General features: G+C 47.0%; 1 protein-coding gene across 10 annotated transcripts in view; it reads right to left on the reverse strand.

Annotated features, from left to right (window-relative positions):
• The window catches only part of PAX5 (paired box 5), a 135,437-nt gene that overhangs the window by 66,240 nt on the left and 54,159 nt on the right, over positions 1 to 15,038 (reverse strand). For 5 of the 10 annotated variants that reach the window (XM_085042753.1, XM_085042752.1, XM_085042747.1 and 2 more), the window contains one exon: positions 356 to 412. The exons of the other annotated variants lie outside the window; for them this stretch is intronic. In XM_085042753.1, the coding sequence (XP_084898879.1) occupies positions 356 to 412 (57 nt within the window). The remainder of the gene's footprint in view (positions 1 to 355; positions 413 to 15,038) is intronic. 10 annotated transcript variants of the gene reach the window in all.

The raw sequence follows: 15,038 nt of genomic DNA on the forward strand, positions 1-15,038 counted from the left end.
TCCTGTTCTCCCCCCGGGCAGATCTCTTCCTTTCAGGCACCCCATCGAGAGAGGAAAGGAAACCCCAAGGGGAGGCAGCACTCATGAAGCAGCCCCTCGCCCCATGGCCCCACTGAGACCCTCCTGCTGAGCCCTCCTGCTGACCCTCCCCAAGAGCTTCTCCAGCTGATTGGGGTGGGAGCAGAAGGAGGGATCTCAGACTTAGCTCCTGCACTGGTGAGCTGGCACCACTGCTGGAGAGAAGCAGCCCAGAATGACCGTCATGGCCGAGGTCCCTCCTCGTGCCGCAGGAAGCCTGACCTTCTGTTTGTAGGTGAAAAAGCAAGAGACGGGTGTTCATTACCCTAGAAATTACCTGAAAAATGACTGCCTGCGGTTGTACCACGCACTGTCTCATCAGCATGGAGCACCACTGCCATAGCATAGAGGAGAGAAAACACAGACATGTGAAATGAGGAATATATAAAAGAGAGACTGAGAAGGTGTCGTGGTTTGGGTAACTGGCTAACCACCAGGCACTCATGACAGCTGCTCACTCCGCTCTTCCCTGCCACAGCTGGGCAGAGGAGAGGGAAAAAAATTAAACAAAAGGGTTCATGAGTGAGATAAGGAACTGGGAGAAAACACTTCAAGGGCAAGACAGGCTCAATTTAGAGCTGCAAACTCAATTTATTAATAACAGAGTCAGAGAAGGATAATGAGAAGTAAAATTAGCTTTTAAAGATGCCATTCTTCCTCCCAACTTTTGTTTTTTTCTCACTAATAGTGCAGGGGGATATGGTGTGGGGGTTTGGGTCAGTCCATCACCAAGGCCTTTTTTCCACAGCTTAGGGAGAGAAGTCCTTTCCTTGTTTTGCTGTTGGGTCCCTCGCACGGGAGACAGCTCTCTGTGAACTCCCCCAGCATGGGTCCACCTCATGACCAGCAGTCCACACACACCTGCTGCAACGTGAGCTTCTTCCCCAGGCAGACAGTTCTCCCAAAACTGCTGCGGCATGGGTCCCTCATCCACGGGGTGCAGCCCTCCGAGGCCAGGCTGTTCCATCTCGGGAGCAAGGCCTCTCTCTCCACTGGGACTCCCACTGGACCACAGCCTCCTCCAGGCATCTACCCACTCTGGCATGGTCACCTCCCCACGGGCTGTGGGGGGATCTCTGCATCCCCTGTGGACCCCATGGGTTGCAGGGCGACAACCTGCTTCACCCTGGTCATCCCCACAGCCTGCGGAGGAATCTTGGCACTGGCAACCAGGAGCACCTCCTCCCCCACCTTCTCTACTGACCTTGGTGTCTCCGTGCTGTTTTCCCTCACATGTTCTCACTCCCTCCTCCTTCTCTGGCTAGAAAAAACTGGATGCCCTCTTTGTTTTGATTCCTTCTTAAATATGTCATCACAGAGGCCTAACCAACCTCTCTAATTGGCCCAGGCTTGGCCAGCAGCATGCCCATCATCTTCAAAGACATCAGAAATTTGCTCTACTGGATATGGTGGAAGCTTCCAGAAGCTTCTCACAGGAGCCATCTTTGTGGTCCCTCCACTACCAGAAATTGGGCCAAGCAAAGCCAACACAGAAGGACAAACTGAAAGGAGGGGCTAGACTAGATCTCATGTGTTCCCCTGCCCTATCCTGCCAGGCTCTGGCAGGCAGGAGTGGGGGGAAGCTGGGGGGAGTGGCTGCAGTGCTGAGGAGAGGAGTCAGCTTTGTGCACCTGTTGACAGCAGCACAGCTCCTCTTTGCAGCAGCAGGGTCTGCATAGTCTGTCCCCATTAGAGGTCTCTGCAAAGTGCAAACGCAAAGGTTTCTGCTCTGAGTAAAGTTTCAGATCCACCCCACTACAAAAGCTTTATTTCTAACTGTTTATCTCAGGGGGCTCACGCAGGCTACGATGAGCCCTGCAGCAGTGCTGTGACCCATGAGGTGTGAGACAAATGTATCCCTTTTCCAGCCCATCTCTTTTGCGAGGCACAGACCTCGCAATGCTCCTGAAGAGACTGCACCAAGCAAAGACAGAAAAGAGCTGTCTGCTGCACAGGGCAAATGGCCATTAAAATGAGCCAGCTGGGGTCCACTGGAACTTGCACATGTTGCTTTTTGCATCTGCTAGGTTTTCCAAATCAAAACACCAGGCAGGCATGAAATAACACCTCCTGTGTTCTCCTGCCGCTGGCACAGCTGCCCCCAGGCCCCCGATGCTGCTCAAGATGAAGCAGCAGCAGCAGCAACAACAGCAGCAGCTCAACAGGAGCTCAAACCATCAGTGCAAGGTGCCACCTTGGGGCTTCAGGGCTTAGTCTGCCACCTCACTGACCACGTGCTCTGCCTTCCTTCCTGACACACACCTTCGTGGTGCACCAAGAGCCTTCACTTCAAGAAAAAAAAAAAAAAATTGAGGTCCCTGAAAGGCACAGGTCCCCAGATCACATCCACCACACTCACTGCTCACCCCTGATGGCTGCAGCAAGCCAGACCTCACACTAAATATCTCCAAGTCATTACACCTTAATAATTTAAAATTAATTAATAAATAGAGGCAGAAGTGGCACACGCCAGGCAGGCTGTCCACAGAAACCCACACCTCAGCCTGACAAAGGAAAGAAATTTGTGACATTAGATATGGTTCGAAGACTTTAATCCAAAGCAGCTCTAATTAATCTCCCCAGGCTTTCAGAAAGCCAGCACTGTTTGCAGCTGCACAGGCACCATTGCTGCTCTGCCTGGAATTTCATAGGAATAGAAAATCCAGCCTAATGCCCTCCTCCTCAGCCACCCAGGATCTGGGTGGGAAAGGCTTCCGAAAACCTATATATCAAAGTCTCACCACTGCTGCCTGCCAGCCATCCCCCCATTTCATAATTTACATTATATTCTCTGCACTGGCCACTGCTGAAACAAAAAACCAATCCTGCTTTGGAGCAAATGTTATTTGCACACCTAATTTGGGCCAAACCCTAGTTTCTCTTTGTTTTCAGCCACACTGGGCTCGTTGCTGTCTCACAGAACGTGGAAGTTTGATTTCAGTGGTACAACCTTTTTCCCTCAGTTTAAACTCAGTATTTCTGAACCTCCCTTTTACAATACATATATGTTTATAAAAAGTTAACAGCTGTGCTTCATTTTAGCCCAAATCCAATTAGGATTGTGCACATCCCCAGACATTCCTCTGAAGGCAGTGGGAATTAGCTCGTGCACCCTGCCATGAACACATTTACCCTCATACTTCAAAATAACTGACCTGTTTTTGACCCAATCTTCACATTATCTGCATGTGGGAAATGACATACTACATTTTACATTTCCACAGTGCAATTCATAAGCAGGCGCAGCTATTCTCAGATTTTCCAAAGGGACACCCAAATCCAATCTAAATGCCTAGAATTTACCTGTTGTTTTTCTTTTATACATATAAATAGCTGCATTTCCATTCACTCTTTGTTTCTCATTTTCATTTTGTTCTAATATCTGCATATAAATGTCTGAAAATAGCATCTGTAATTGAAGATTATGAAGTATAGCCAGCTCCTGACAGGCTGCTAAGGAAGATGGATTATCCTCATTTTTCTGTAAATTTTGTCAATTTTGGAATTCATAAGCTATCAACACTGATCAAAATGTGACCGCACAGCTGTGTCAAAGCGGACGGTGCAGCATCGGCAGGACTCCGAGGAGGACAGCTCTCCCCAGCCACCCGGCCAGGGGCACTCAGTGCAGGAATCCTTCCTGACTACTACCACTGTCTACATCCCAATCACACTACCCCCTCCACCCCTGCAAAAAAACCCCCAAACAAATAGGTAAATTGAAAGTACGCAAATTCTCTGGTGCGCCAATTCAGATCACAAAGCACAATTTATTGTGTGTTCTCTCTTTTTATTTATCCCTAAGTAGTAAACACGATTTCCATTCAGGGGGTTCGTTATGTTCCACTCCTACCAGACAATCACAGCACACTTGAGGCAATTGTTTAGCCTCTTCCTCTCAATTTTCCCATTACCGGGAGTAAGTACTGTTGGGACTCTTTAATAGCCCGACTGCAGCCCATATCAATAACAGATGAGGTTTAATCGTCCAACACAAAAATTATTTAGGCTCAGTAAGGACATTCAATGTCATTTGCATAATGGCATTTCTATCCTGAGCACCTAACCCATCGTGCATAAACAAGGCCCTGGGACCATAAATAATAATAAATCATGACGTCCACACTTCTCTTGCTGTAATAGGAGGCTCTCTACGTAGAAATTATTTCAGCAGGAAACGGGCACTATAATTTTAAAGATGTGGTATTGCACAGGCCAGTAAATCACACCCGTGTGCACAGTCACACACATGCATGTGCTGGTGAGGTTGCCCATAGTGAGCAGCAAAACCCTACAGAGCAGCAGCACAGAACACTGCCCACGCTGGCTGATGGAATCATTTTTACTACTGCTTCTTAGTCAGAGGTAGCAGGCTGACCAAAAGCAATGTCTGAGTAGTGTGTGCGGTGCCTGGGCAGGTGCTTGATGGACCTGTCAGTCTGCCAAATCCCTGCTGGGCAATCATTCGTGCCTGCTGTCCTTGGACCTCTCTGGGAAGGTCTGATGGAAGAGCGCAGAGACCTGCAGATGCTCATGGGTGTTTTCCAAGCAAGTCGTTCGTGGGCTATTACAGTCCCCAATGCCCAGCAGGGGCAGAAATGGCCATTGAACCCTCTTAGAATCACGAATCATTGATGGGAAAGTCCTCTAAGGTTATTGTGTCCAGCAGTTAGCACTGCCAAGGCCACCACCAAACTATGTCCTCAAGAGGCATAAACGTCCTCTGGTTTTCAAAGAGAAGCCTCCACCATAAACCATGGTAAGGCCAACCCAAGGGAAGTAACGTGCAGAATGGGCAGAGGTGGCTTTCCAGAGTTCAGCCTCACCTGGCCGCTGACGACTGCCTGGGTGAACAGAAACAGCAACACTACCACAGTGGTAACAGCCGAACTCTGCTTCTGCCAGGATTTGCTAGTTTCAACATCACATATTTGTCCTAAACAACTCTGTCGTCTCTCTGTATATACCTTGCTCTGTCTCCTGCAGGACACAAAATGATAGGATGACTCACCCGAGCCTCCAACCACGTTATCAGCACTGCCCAATCCTGCACAGGCTCTTCGTTTCTCTCTCCATGCCAGAGCCTGTTTACTGAGAAAAGCAGAGAGTCTAAAACAGATTTTGTAGGAGGCTGTTCCTGGTTCCAGCCTTGCAACACTGCTGACTTCAACTGCCCCAACCCCCTCCAACTTCTTCTCTTCCAGCCTTCCTCACCCTCCCAGGGCAGCCCTCACTCGCTCCTCTCCCGCTTTCCCCACAGACTCACATGGGGTGTTTCGCTTCTTCACCTCCTTACTGCCCTCTCACCTTGGGGCTCCTCTCACCCCAGCACCAACTGAATACTCTCAGCAGCCTCCACCATCCTATGTGCAATGCTAAAGAGGGGGTGCCTAATCAAAATAAAGCACAAGACATACAACTGAAATTAAAGTATAACACAACCTGCCCTGGTGGAAAAGCAGTTTGGATTTTGTAAACCCCGCTCGAAATTTATTCTTTTATGTCTCTAATTGCTACAAGATGTGCTGTTTCTCAGGACAGGAATTGGATGCTTTCCCCCTCAATGCTAAAAATTTCAGCCAGAGGAAGAGGGAAAAGGTACAATACTCCATCACGGTGGCTCCTCTGCTTCCACAGAAGCACCAGGCATGAGTGTGCAGAGAAGAAAACACAACCCTCAGCACAGTCTAGTATTTCCTTATGGAGAAATGCGAATCAGAAATATGAATGCACACTGAGAACATATGAGGTTGGCACTATTATTGCCAGATCTTCAATCCATCCCACCGATGGCCCCTGACACTTGAGAAGTCTTGTGCAAATTTTCAAGAACAGTTCGTATTTTTGTAACGTTTTCACATGAACTACCCAAAGGTGTTTCACAAATGCCATCTGAGCATCCTGTCATAGCACTTTTTGTATAATATTATGCATCGTGTACAATAAACTGGTCTCAAAGCAGTGTGCCATGACAGATTACCAGAGTCCAAGACTCACGGGTAGCCAAAGCCCCTGCAGTCACTGGAGCTACAAGGGCACCAAACCTTTACAAAGGAGAAAGCCATGAAATTTGCTGGTTTGTGGCATGTTGCAAAGTCTAAACTGAACAAATCCATGTCAAGCTGTGAACTCCTGAATTTCAAAGCCAAACACCAAGTAACACACATTCTTCATTTTCCAAACAACTTTTGATTTTCCTGTTGGTGTCCCTGGGAGCCTGGTGATCCTGTGGGTGTCAGGAGCCTTCTGTCTTCCATTTTTGGGGTGGAAACTTTCCCTAAAGTGCTGAATTCCCCACCAAATCCCCAGTATGGAACTGACTTTATTAAAAAAAAAAAAAAGGGCAAAAACAAACTAACAAAAAGCACATGAAACTAAATCCCCGTAATTTTCTAAAGTTTTTCTTTCATTTTTTCACCTGCACCTGAACTAGAATGGCAAAAGCCACAGTATTGCAGGCCAGTTTTCTTTACAGCATGTTCATGGAAAAGCCAGAAATCTTAAAGGTCTTTTCCAGTCTTAATGATTGTAAGGTTCTGTGCCAGGGGTGGTAGGAAATATAGGAAAAAGTAAGATATTAGGAAAAAAATTATTACTGAAAGGTTTGTAAAGTGTTGGAACAGGCTGCCCAGGGGAAGTGGTGGAGACAGCATCCCTGGAAGTGTTTAAAAAAATGTGGATATGGTTGAGGACATGGTTTAATGATGAACATGGTGGTCGTGCTGGGCTGACAGTTGGACTTGATCCTAAAGTCTTTTCTAGTCTTAACAATTCTGTGATTCTGTAAGTATAAATGCTGTTTTCAGAAGACTTATGAAGCACTTTCTGATTACAAGCCCTTGGAAATGTGGAATTAGAGAGGCAGCAGGAACCAATCATCTGTGCACTGATGGCAAGCAAAGTGACTGGCTTGGACATCTGAACTGGCGTGTTTTGTGCTGAGAACTAAAAGTGCCAGGATGGGTGCTGAGAATGTGGAGTGGGGGGAGATGCTTCTTTCACTTCATGCACACTGCAGGCATGCCTCATGCAAATAGAGGGGAGGAGGCAGGGGAACATCAGGGGAGTGATGCAGTGCTTGCTTTGATGTAACGTTCACCAAGGATGAACAAGCACAGAGCCCCCTTGTGAGGTAAATCTTGAGCTGTTTTTCCCCTTTGCTAATTATCTGAGGCCCACTGACAACCAAATCTGACCAGCAGCAGGTCCAGACTGTAAGGCTCCAGGACAAGGTGCTGGAGACTGGGGAAGGACAGCATTCCCCACCTCAGGAGCAAACACTCTGTCTGCCCTGCCTTCTCATGGGGCAGGGAAGTGGGCTTCTCACTTTCAGAAATATACCTAGAAACACCAGAAATTGTCTGCATATTGGTATAAAAAAATAAGCAAAACAGAGACGGGCTGACAAATCAGAGTACCTATAGGGTGCTGATTCTAAGTAAAGAGGCTCTGTCTGATGACACCCACAGCATGTTGCTGCTGGAGGCCCTGTACTTCCCTGTTGTCATGACAGGCTTCAGTGAGGGACCCTGTACACAGAAAAAGCATCAAAGATGACCGGTTTCAGTGAAATATTTCAGTTTCTATCAAAACATTCTCTATTGGAAAGACAGGTTCAGCCAGGCACACTGGCGTTGTGATAATCACTATTTTGCTGCTAAAACTGCAGAAGACGCCTGGGCACCACACATGCAGTGGAGCATCACCACAAGCAAACAGCATTAGGCAACCAGAAGGGAACCCACCACCAGTATTACCTTAGCACCTCTTCCACCCCAAAAGCCACCCCAGTTCTTATGCCAGAAAGGTATTTGAGGTTTTATTTTGGGATTATATGTTCAAAATTTCCTCTCCAGTCAGAAGCACCAGAGAAGAACCATTTGAACAAAAAAAACAAATGCAGGGTCTGTGCCATCAACAAAATCTCCCACTGATATCAAGTGTCACAATTTGACAATGCCTGAAAATCAGGCACATAATCTGATGACAATTTCTTGTGTAACATGATTAATCTGTTACTTAATCCTGTGTTTCAATTATTTAGAGAGCTCCTAATAACCAATGAAATACTCCAAGCCTAACATAACAGAGCATCTGACAAATGCAGTTCTTATTCCTGTATTCTCTCCATAGCTCCTATTCCAGGAAAGCACCCATCACCTCCAGGGCCTCGTTCTCTCCCAGCCCTCTGTATGTGACTTATGTGGACTGACTCAGACCTGAGGTCAGCCATGAGCCTTAAGGGGGCTTTGCAGGAGAAACCCTTGCCTCTCCACTGTTGCCCTAATTTCACTCCATTTTCAGGGCGAGAGGAGCAGAGCTGAAACCATCTCCCTACTGTTAATCTACTCTCTTAGTGTAAGAGTTCCCTACTTTCAGATTTTTTTGCAGTTTTTTTTTAATCTTGGTAAAATGGCAAACAAATTTTAAGCAGCCACTATTCATCTGAGCAGAGAGGAATTTTATGCAAAGAGAAAAGAATCAGTCCCTGTTGTCTAGAAGTAGCTTAGCTCCACAATTGCTTTTTGTCATCATTCAGCCACTGGAATAGGTTGTTTCATTCAACCCCTTCCAAAAAAAAAGGCAACCCAGAACTATGTCATTCTTCTGAAAACCCAGCCTCTGCACTGAGCAAGTTTCCCAGACTCCTTGGCGTTGCATGCCAAACAGCTCTCCATGTCATCCCATCCACTGGGGAACCAGTGCTGCTCTTCCATTCCAACCACACTTTTCATTGTAACCACACGAAGGTTTTCCTAAGACACATCATAGCAACTGGAATGAATAAAGGGGTTGGGAAACAAGGTAGTAGTATGAGCCGAGTTGGAAGGAAGTTTCAGAGGTCCCTCAAAGCATGGCTAGCTCTGGGGCCAGGCCAGGTGCCTGAGGGGTTTTTCTAGTTGGGTTTTGAAAATCACTGCAGAGAGAGACTGCACAACTTCAGACCCTGCAGAGCCTCTCCTGTGTCAGCTCATGCCTCTGTCTGTTGTGTTCCCACTGCATACCACCATGAAGAGTTTAGCTCCTTCTGAGATGTTTTAGCACATAAAGTTCTTGAAGGGAGCATATTCCCATCTTTGTCAATTATAAGGTGATGGACAGATTTAGAGAAAGCCCACAGAATGAGTTTAAAATAGCAGTGATTTCCAGACTAGGACTTGAAACTTTGTCAGAGCCTGTGGGATCCAGACATTAACTAGGGACTAAGCGGAGAAGTCATGTTCCATTCTTCAAATGCTGGTGCAAGCCCTTCACTTCAAATATGATGCAAATGGGCCAGGCACTAGTTAAATCAACAGGCAAGTGTGTTTACTCACAAATTTGTCCCTACTTCTCTTAGAGGGCTAACACAGTCACCAGGAGGTTGGTCAGTTTTGACGTAACTGGCCAACTAGTGCTGTTACATGACGTCTGACATTTGTGAAGGACCTGGTTTATCTAACTAAAAAGAAAACATTATTTATTGCAAAACATACAATAAACAAAGACATGCAATCACTCAATGTCAGTTCCCAAATTTCAAAGAAATGTGAACACTTCTGTCAGAATAACAAGTGGGGAGAGCTTTTCTTAGATTTCCTACCTCTCTATCACACTTAGAAGCCACAGATAATCTTCTGGAGGAGGCCACCTGCTGCCTTTGCAAGATGTTGTGTTCCATGTAGTCACTAAGATCTGGGTGTAAAGCTGGTGGAAGGTGCTGAGATGAAACTTGGTGACTGGGAAAATATCCCCTTCCAACATTACCCAACAGGAATGGTGCTATGGCTGCAACTTCCAAACATTTTCCCCAAGCTCTCAGGGTAGAAGCTCATGATAGCTCATAGTAGCATCTCAGTCCCTGAGGAACTTCCAGAGCAGGGGAGAGCTGGTCTGCCCTTGCCAGCTGCTGACTGTGCCACATGTCACCGGCATTCCCTTCGCATGAGCCTGTGTGCAATGTGGGGAGCCTACCAGGGGGAGAACACCCCCCCACCCCCCCACCCCCATTTTATGCAAAGAGAAAAGAGACAAGGACAAAGGAGATGGAGGAACACAAGCCACACCAAGACTGGCCTTTCCTTTAACTTGTGAATTTGTATTTTTACATATAGTCATATTTAAGAGTAGTCAGGAGGAAAAAGAAGGTATGTTTAAAACCAGGAATAGAACACAATTCTCTAAGGAGCTGTCTACCGTGGCATTTTGGGATTCCTCCTCTCTGATGGGTCAAAGGGAGGAGGTGACAAGGACACCCTTGCATAGGAAAAGGCAGTTCTGCAGCCAGAGATAGCCCCCAGACAGAGTCATTTTAGTTCAGGAATGTAGCCCAGCAAACCCAACACTCAGACTAGGAGAGAAGCAGCATTTTCATCAGCTCTGGCCATCACTGAGGCTTCCCTAACCAAGTAACAGGCACTAGGAGAGCACCAGTCTTTCAAATTCACCCTGAAATCCCTGAAATGCATGTGCTGCTTCTCTTCCCGAGCTTGGTCTCATTACACTGACTGCCATCACAGCAGGGTGTGTGCAGCTAAACTCCAGCTCTGTCCTCTGCCAGCAGTTTGTCTTCAGCCAGGTCATCCTCCCAAGGTATTGCAGACCCCAGGAAAAGCTCCCTGTCACCTTCTGGAAAACTTTGCAGAAGAAATTCCACCCCTAGGCTGCCCAGACAAAGTGGGAAAGCTGGTCTTTCTGCAGGGAGGGACCTCTGCTTCTGCAGGGAGGGACCTCTGGGAAGGGACATTGAGCTGCAGTGGGGGTGTGGGGTATCCCCGTCTCTGTGCCAGACAGGAGAGTGAGCAACACTTTGATTATCCCACTTGCCTTTCTTCCCAGCTCTCTTGCTTATTCAAAGACCAGCCATTTCATTTCCAGACCCCTCAGACAGACATCCTCAGCTGCCCTTGCAAGCTGCAGGGTTGATCTTCACAAGGGTGATGCTGGTGCAGGAAGATGGATACATGGCTGCTGTCATGCTTCTTCCCCAGAAAACTCTCCACCTCCACAGCCCCACTGTCACACAGAATACCAGGTGTCATACAACAGAGTCTGCTGTGACTGTCACCACCCAACATGACATGTCACAACAAGCTGGCACATGCACACAATTCTTGAGAATTGTGTAGGCTTGTGCAGGCTTCAGAAGCTAATGCACAAAAAAATGCTCATAAGGAGGGCAAAGGAGCAGGAATGCAAAGAGAAGGAATGCAAAGAGGAGCTGTGCTTTCTGGTCCTGTACTAAAAGAAAAGCCTTTCCACTCCAAAAAGTTGATTTTCAGCAGGAAGAAACACTGTGGCAGGTTTCTTTCTTCTTTTTCAGTCTAGACCAGAGCAGAGCCAAAGGAGAAGGTGAGGCATCCCTCCTCATCCCCAGCAGTGTGATGAAGGGACATAGGGCTCACAGAAGAGACTGTGTCCTGAAGAGGCTTCAGCCTCTGCAGCAGCACAGATGTTGCATGAGAGCATCTGAGACAGATATTGGAGCTCTATCAGACACTTTTGGAGAATAACCTGATCATGCTGAACTGGAGACCACAGCTGACAGCACAGTCTGGAGGCTCCAAGTTTTGTGCACAGAGTATCTCTGGAAAAAACACTTCATGCAAGGAGATGGGGGTAAGTGCTGCTATCATGTCCAAGAAGCTGCTGCTCTGTCCCAGTGAAATGCTCTGTATACAGCTGAGTGCTGGTCCTCTCATATTTTGTTTACCTGTTTAGATTTTACTATTATTGAAAGGTTCTATTGGACAAGATTTTTTTTTCCTGAGCCTGATATTTTCTTCTGAGCAATCCTCAAAGGACACTCTCTCCATCTCCTTCCATTTTAACAACTAGCTGGCATAGAGGGCAGTGGTAGGTGTGGGTACACCCCCACAGCATACATGTGCACTCCACAGAATGGGGGCAGCTCATTCCCACAGCACCCAACCCCCCTGACATGGCTTACCATGGGGACCAGCAGGAAAACCCAACACTTAGTGTTATCAACAACAGCAAGGAGCCACTGCCACATCCTGCCAAACAGCAGGAGCACAGCTTTTTCCCCTACAGCCCCCGCACAGGGCAGGGGTCATGGGTGCTTGTGCTCCCAGCTGCTGTCCTTCCACCATCCTGCCTGCCTGGACCCCACGCCCTTTCCATTCGGTAGGGGTATTGATCTGCTGGCAGCAATGGGCTGGATAATTAGCCAGGAATTAGGGTTTCTATTACAGCCAAGAGGCTGCCCCAGCTGATTTATCACCTGAATAATTTACTGTGATTGAAAGGAAATTAAAATGAACTCCATTTGACAACTGTGCGCTTTTATAGGCTTTAGTGAAGACTCAAAAGCCAAATTAATAGCCTGGTGTTGTTTGATAGTCTACTGAGAGTAAATATGGGAAGGTTTTTTGTCTCCTGATATGCTCTCTTATGGTGGATTTTAGAGCTGGGGTTTTTTTTCTTTCCGACCAGTAAAGCTACAGCCTAGATCAGGGGAGATTTCAGCTGTAAAAGCCAGAGAACTGCCCTTGCTCCCTGCTCCTCCTCTCTGCATTGCCAGCACCCTTTCTTCTTCTCTTTTCTGGGGGCACAGAGGATCACAGGGTCAGCAGAGCAGGGGGTGAGCAGGTAGTGCCCGCCAGCAGCCCCTGCCCCGACCTGACAGAAGCAGCAGCAGCAGCAGCCAGGGCAGCCCACCCAGCTGGCAGCAGGGCAGCCCGAGGGATGGCATGGGGGTAACAGAGCCACCTACAAAATCTTCCTGCAGCCCATGACCCCTTAGCACCACCTCGGTCCCCTGCCACTCTGGCAGAGCTAAGGCTGCATTTCACCAAGGTTCAGGGTGCTGACCCTGCAGCACCATGTCTTCCCACCCGCCACCGCCTGGATTCCTGCCTGCACTGAGGAACTGCCTGCAGAGCTGGCAGAGCAATGCTAGGTTCCACTTTGCCTCTTCCTTTGTCTTTATTTTATCTCAGTTTTAGTATTTGTGTACATTTATTGAGCCATATATTATTTCCTTTTCCTTTTTAATTTGCTTTGCATTTAGCACACCATGTAATGCAGCCATGGTTAAGAGCTTGCCTTAGAGTGCTCAAATAATTTCTGCAAGTGGCAGATAAAAAAATATTTGGTTATTCAAACTAACCGTGAATTATTTCCATAATTTTCACTGTTTCTGGACAACATGAAGTTTTGGAAGACAGAAACAAGTATTAGCTCTGCTTTCCTCAATATAAGTGTCAGAGTATTTTCAGATGCTCCACAGCCTCTGTCTACCCAGAGATTTCCCAGGAAAAACATATTTCTCACACTCTAGGGACTGGGACCAAGCATGTGGTCCTGCAGAATCATTGCACGGCTCGGGTTGGGAGTGATCTTAAAGATCATCTCATTTCAAACCCCTGCCATGGGCAGGGACACCTTCTGGTAGTTTCATTCCTTCCTTCTGCTTCTCCAGTAACTGCTCTTGGGGAGTGAGTCCACTTAAAACTCAAATGGGTTGTACTTCCTGGCTTTACTAGAATTTTCCATTATTCCCAAAGATCAAACTCCAGTACTGCAAGGGGGATTGTGTATCTATCTCTCGCCTCTCACAAGTTGCATTCCAGCTCCTCCCAACAAAAAACCCCCAAGATTCCTCTTTCAAAGTTCAGCATACTTAGGCAGAAAGCAAGACTTGAAGATTTTCAAAAGGAGTTTATGCCCCTCTCTTGGCCAAATCAGAGAACTTTTTTGCTACAACTCTCAGCTATCAGGTTTGAACTTCATGCAATTCTTCCACTTTTTCCAAAGCATAAGTAATTTTTGGAGGGATTCACTGGCTATCAGAATTCCATTAGTTATCCAAATTCCATCTGCCATCTGCCTATGCTTATCTCAAGATCCACATTTACTCGCAATCCATGTCATTAATACATGTGTTACTATATGTTTGCCAGGTTGCTGGTTTCTGTATGAGCCCAGAATATCTATGTTTTATCCAGAAATCAATCTGAGAACAGATATTCAGTTTAGTTCTAGCTAAAAGCAATGGGAAAGCACCAGCAAGGGCCTGGGAATTATTTGCTATTAGCAGCAAGCAGTTCTGTTCTAAGCTGATGACCTACATTGTGTTGAATCTGGTCACATTACGTTATGCCTCATTATGGCCCTGATCTAAAGTTTATTGAAGTCAATAGAAATATTCCTCTTGGCTTCAATGAGTATTCGATTGGACCCATGTGTGAAGCTGAAAGTACAAGAGAATCCATTTCTGTTGTGGACAGAAATCCAGCATGGATAAGTCTCTTCTTTATTCCGAGAAAATTAATGCACTGTTTCTCCCATTGAGCCAATTCAGCTGTATATCCTTCACCCCTGCATTCTTCCCCCATAGAGCCATTAATCCTGCTCTCACAGCTGCCACAAGCACATTGGTCCACAAGCTCCAGGCTTGCTCCGTGGAGCACCTGTCCAGCCTCGCATATCTGAAGTCCCCAACTCTCCTTGACTTTCCTGGGTCTTGCTCTCCATGAATGTCTCCTGTCTGTGCTTTGACTGGAGAATGTGTTTTGAGTAAACAGTTCACACAACAGATGGCACAGGCTTAGCCAGTCTGGGACAATTTCCCAAAGATGCTGGGGAGAGTTCCTCCATCGTTCTGGGTGGAATTGCAGGAAGCCATTGGAGGACAATCACCTTCACAGACACACAGAGGCGTTTGCTGAGTACAGCCAGTACTTCCAGGCCTTCCAGATCTTAATGAATAATAGGCACTGGAAAACTATGTCACTCAGGATTGCAACTCTCTGCACAGGATGAGTGCCTGTTCCAGATAAAATCTGAATTGTCACCGAAGTGACCATGAACAATGGGGGTTTGCCAGCAGCAGAGGCCAGGCTGGAGTATGTTGGTCTGCCACAGGTATAGGTACACAACTCCAGGGAAGGCAGGCAGGTAAAAGCCTCTCCTTGTGTCAGTTTGGTTTGTTCCAAGGGAATCTGGGGTGTTGCCTG

This window comes from Lichenostomus cassidix, chromosome Z, assembly GCF_008360975.1.
Source record: "Lichenostomus cassidix isolate B80296 chromosome Z, HeHo_3.0, whole genome shotgun sequence".
Taxonomy (NCBI): domain Eukaryota; kingdom Metazoa; phylum Chordata; class Aves; order Passeriformes; family Meliphagidae; genus Lichenostomus; species Lichenostomus cassidix.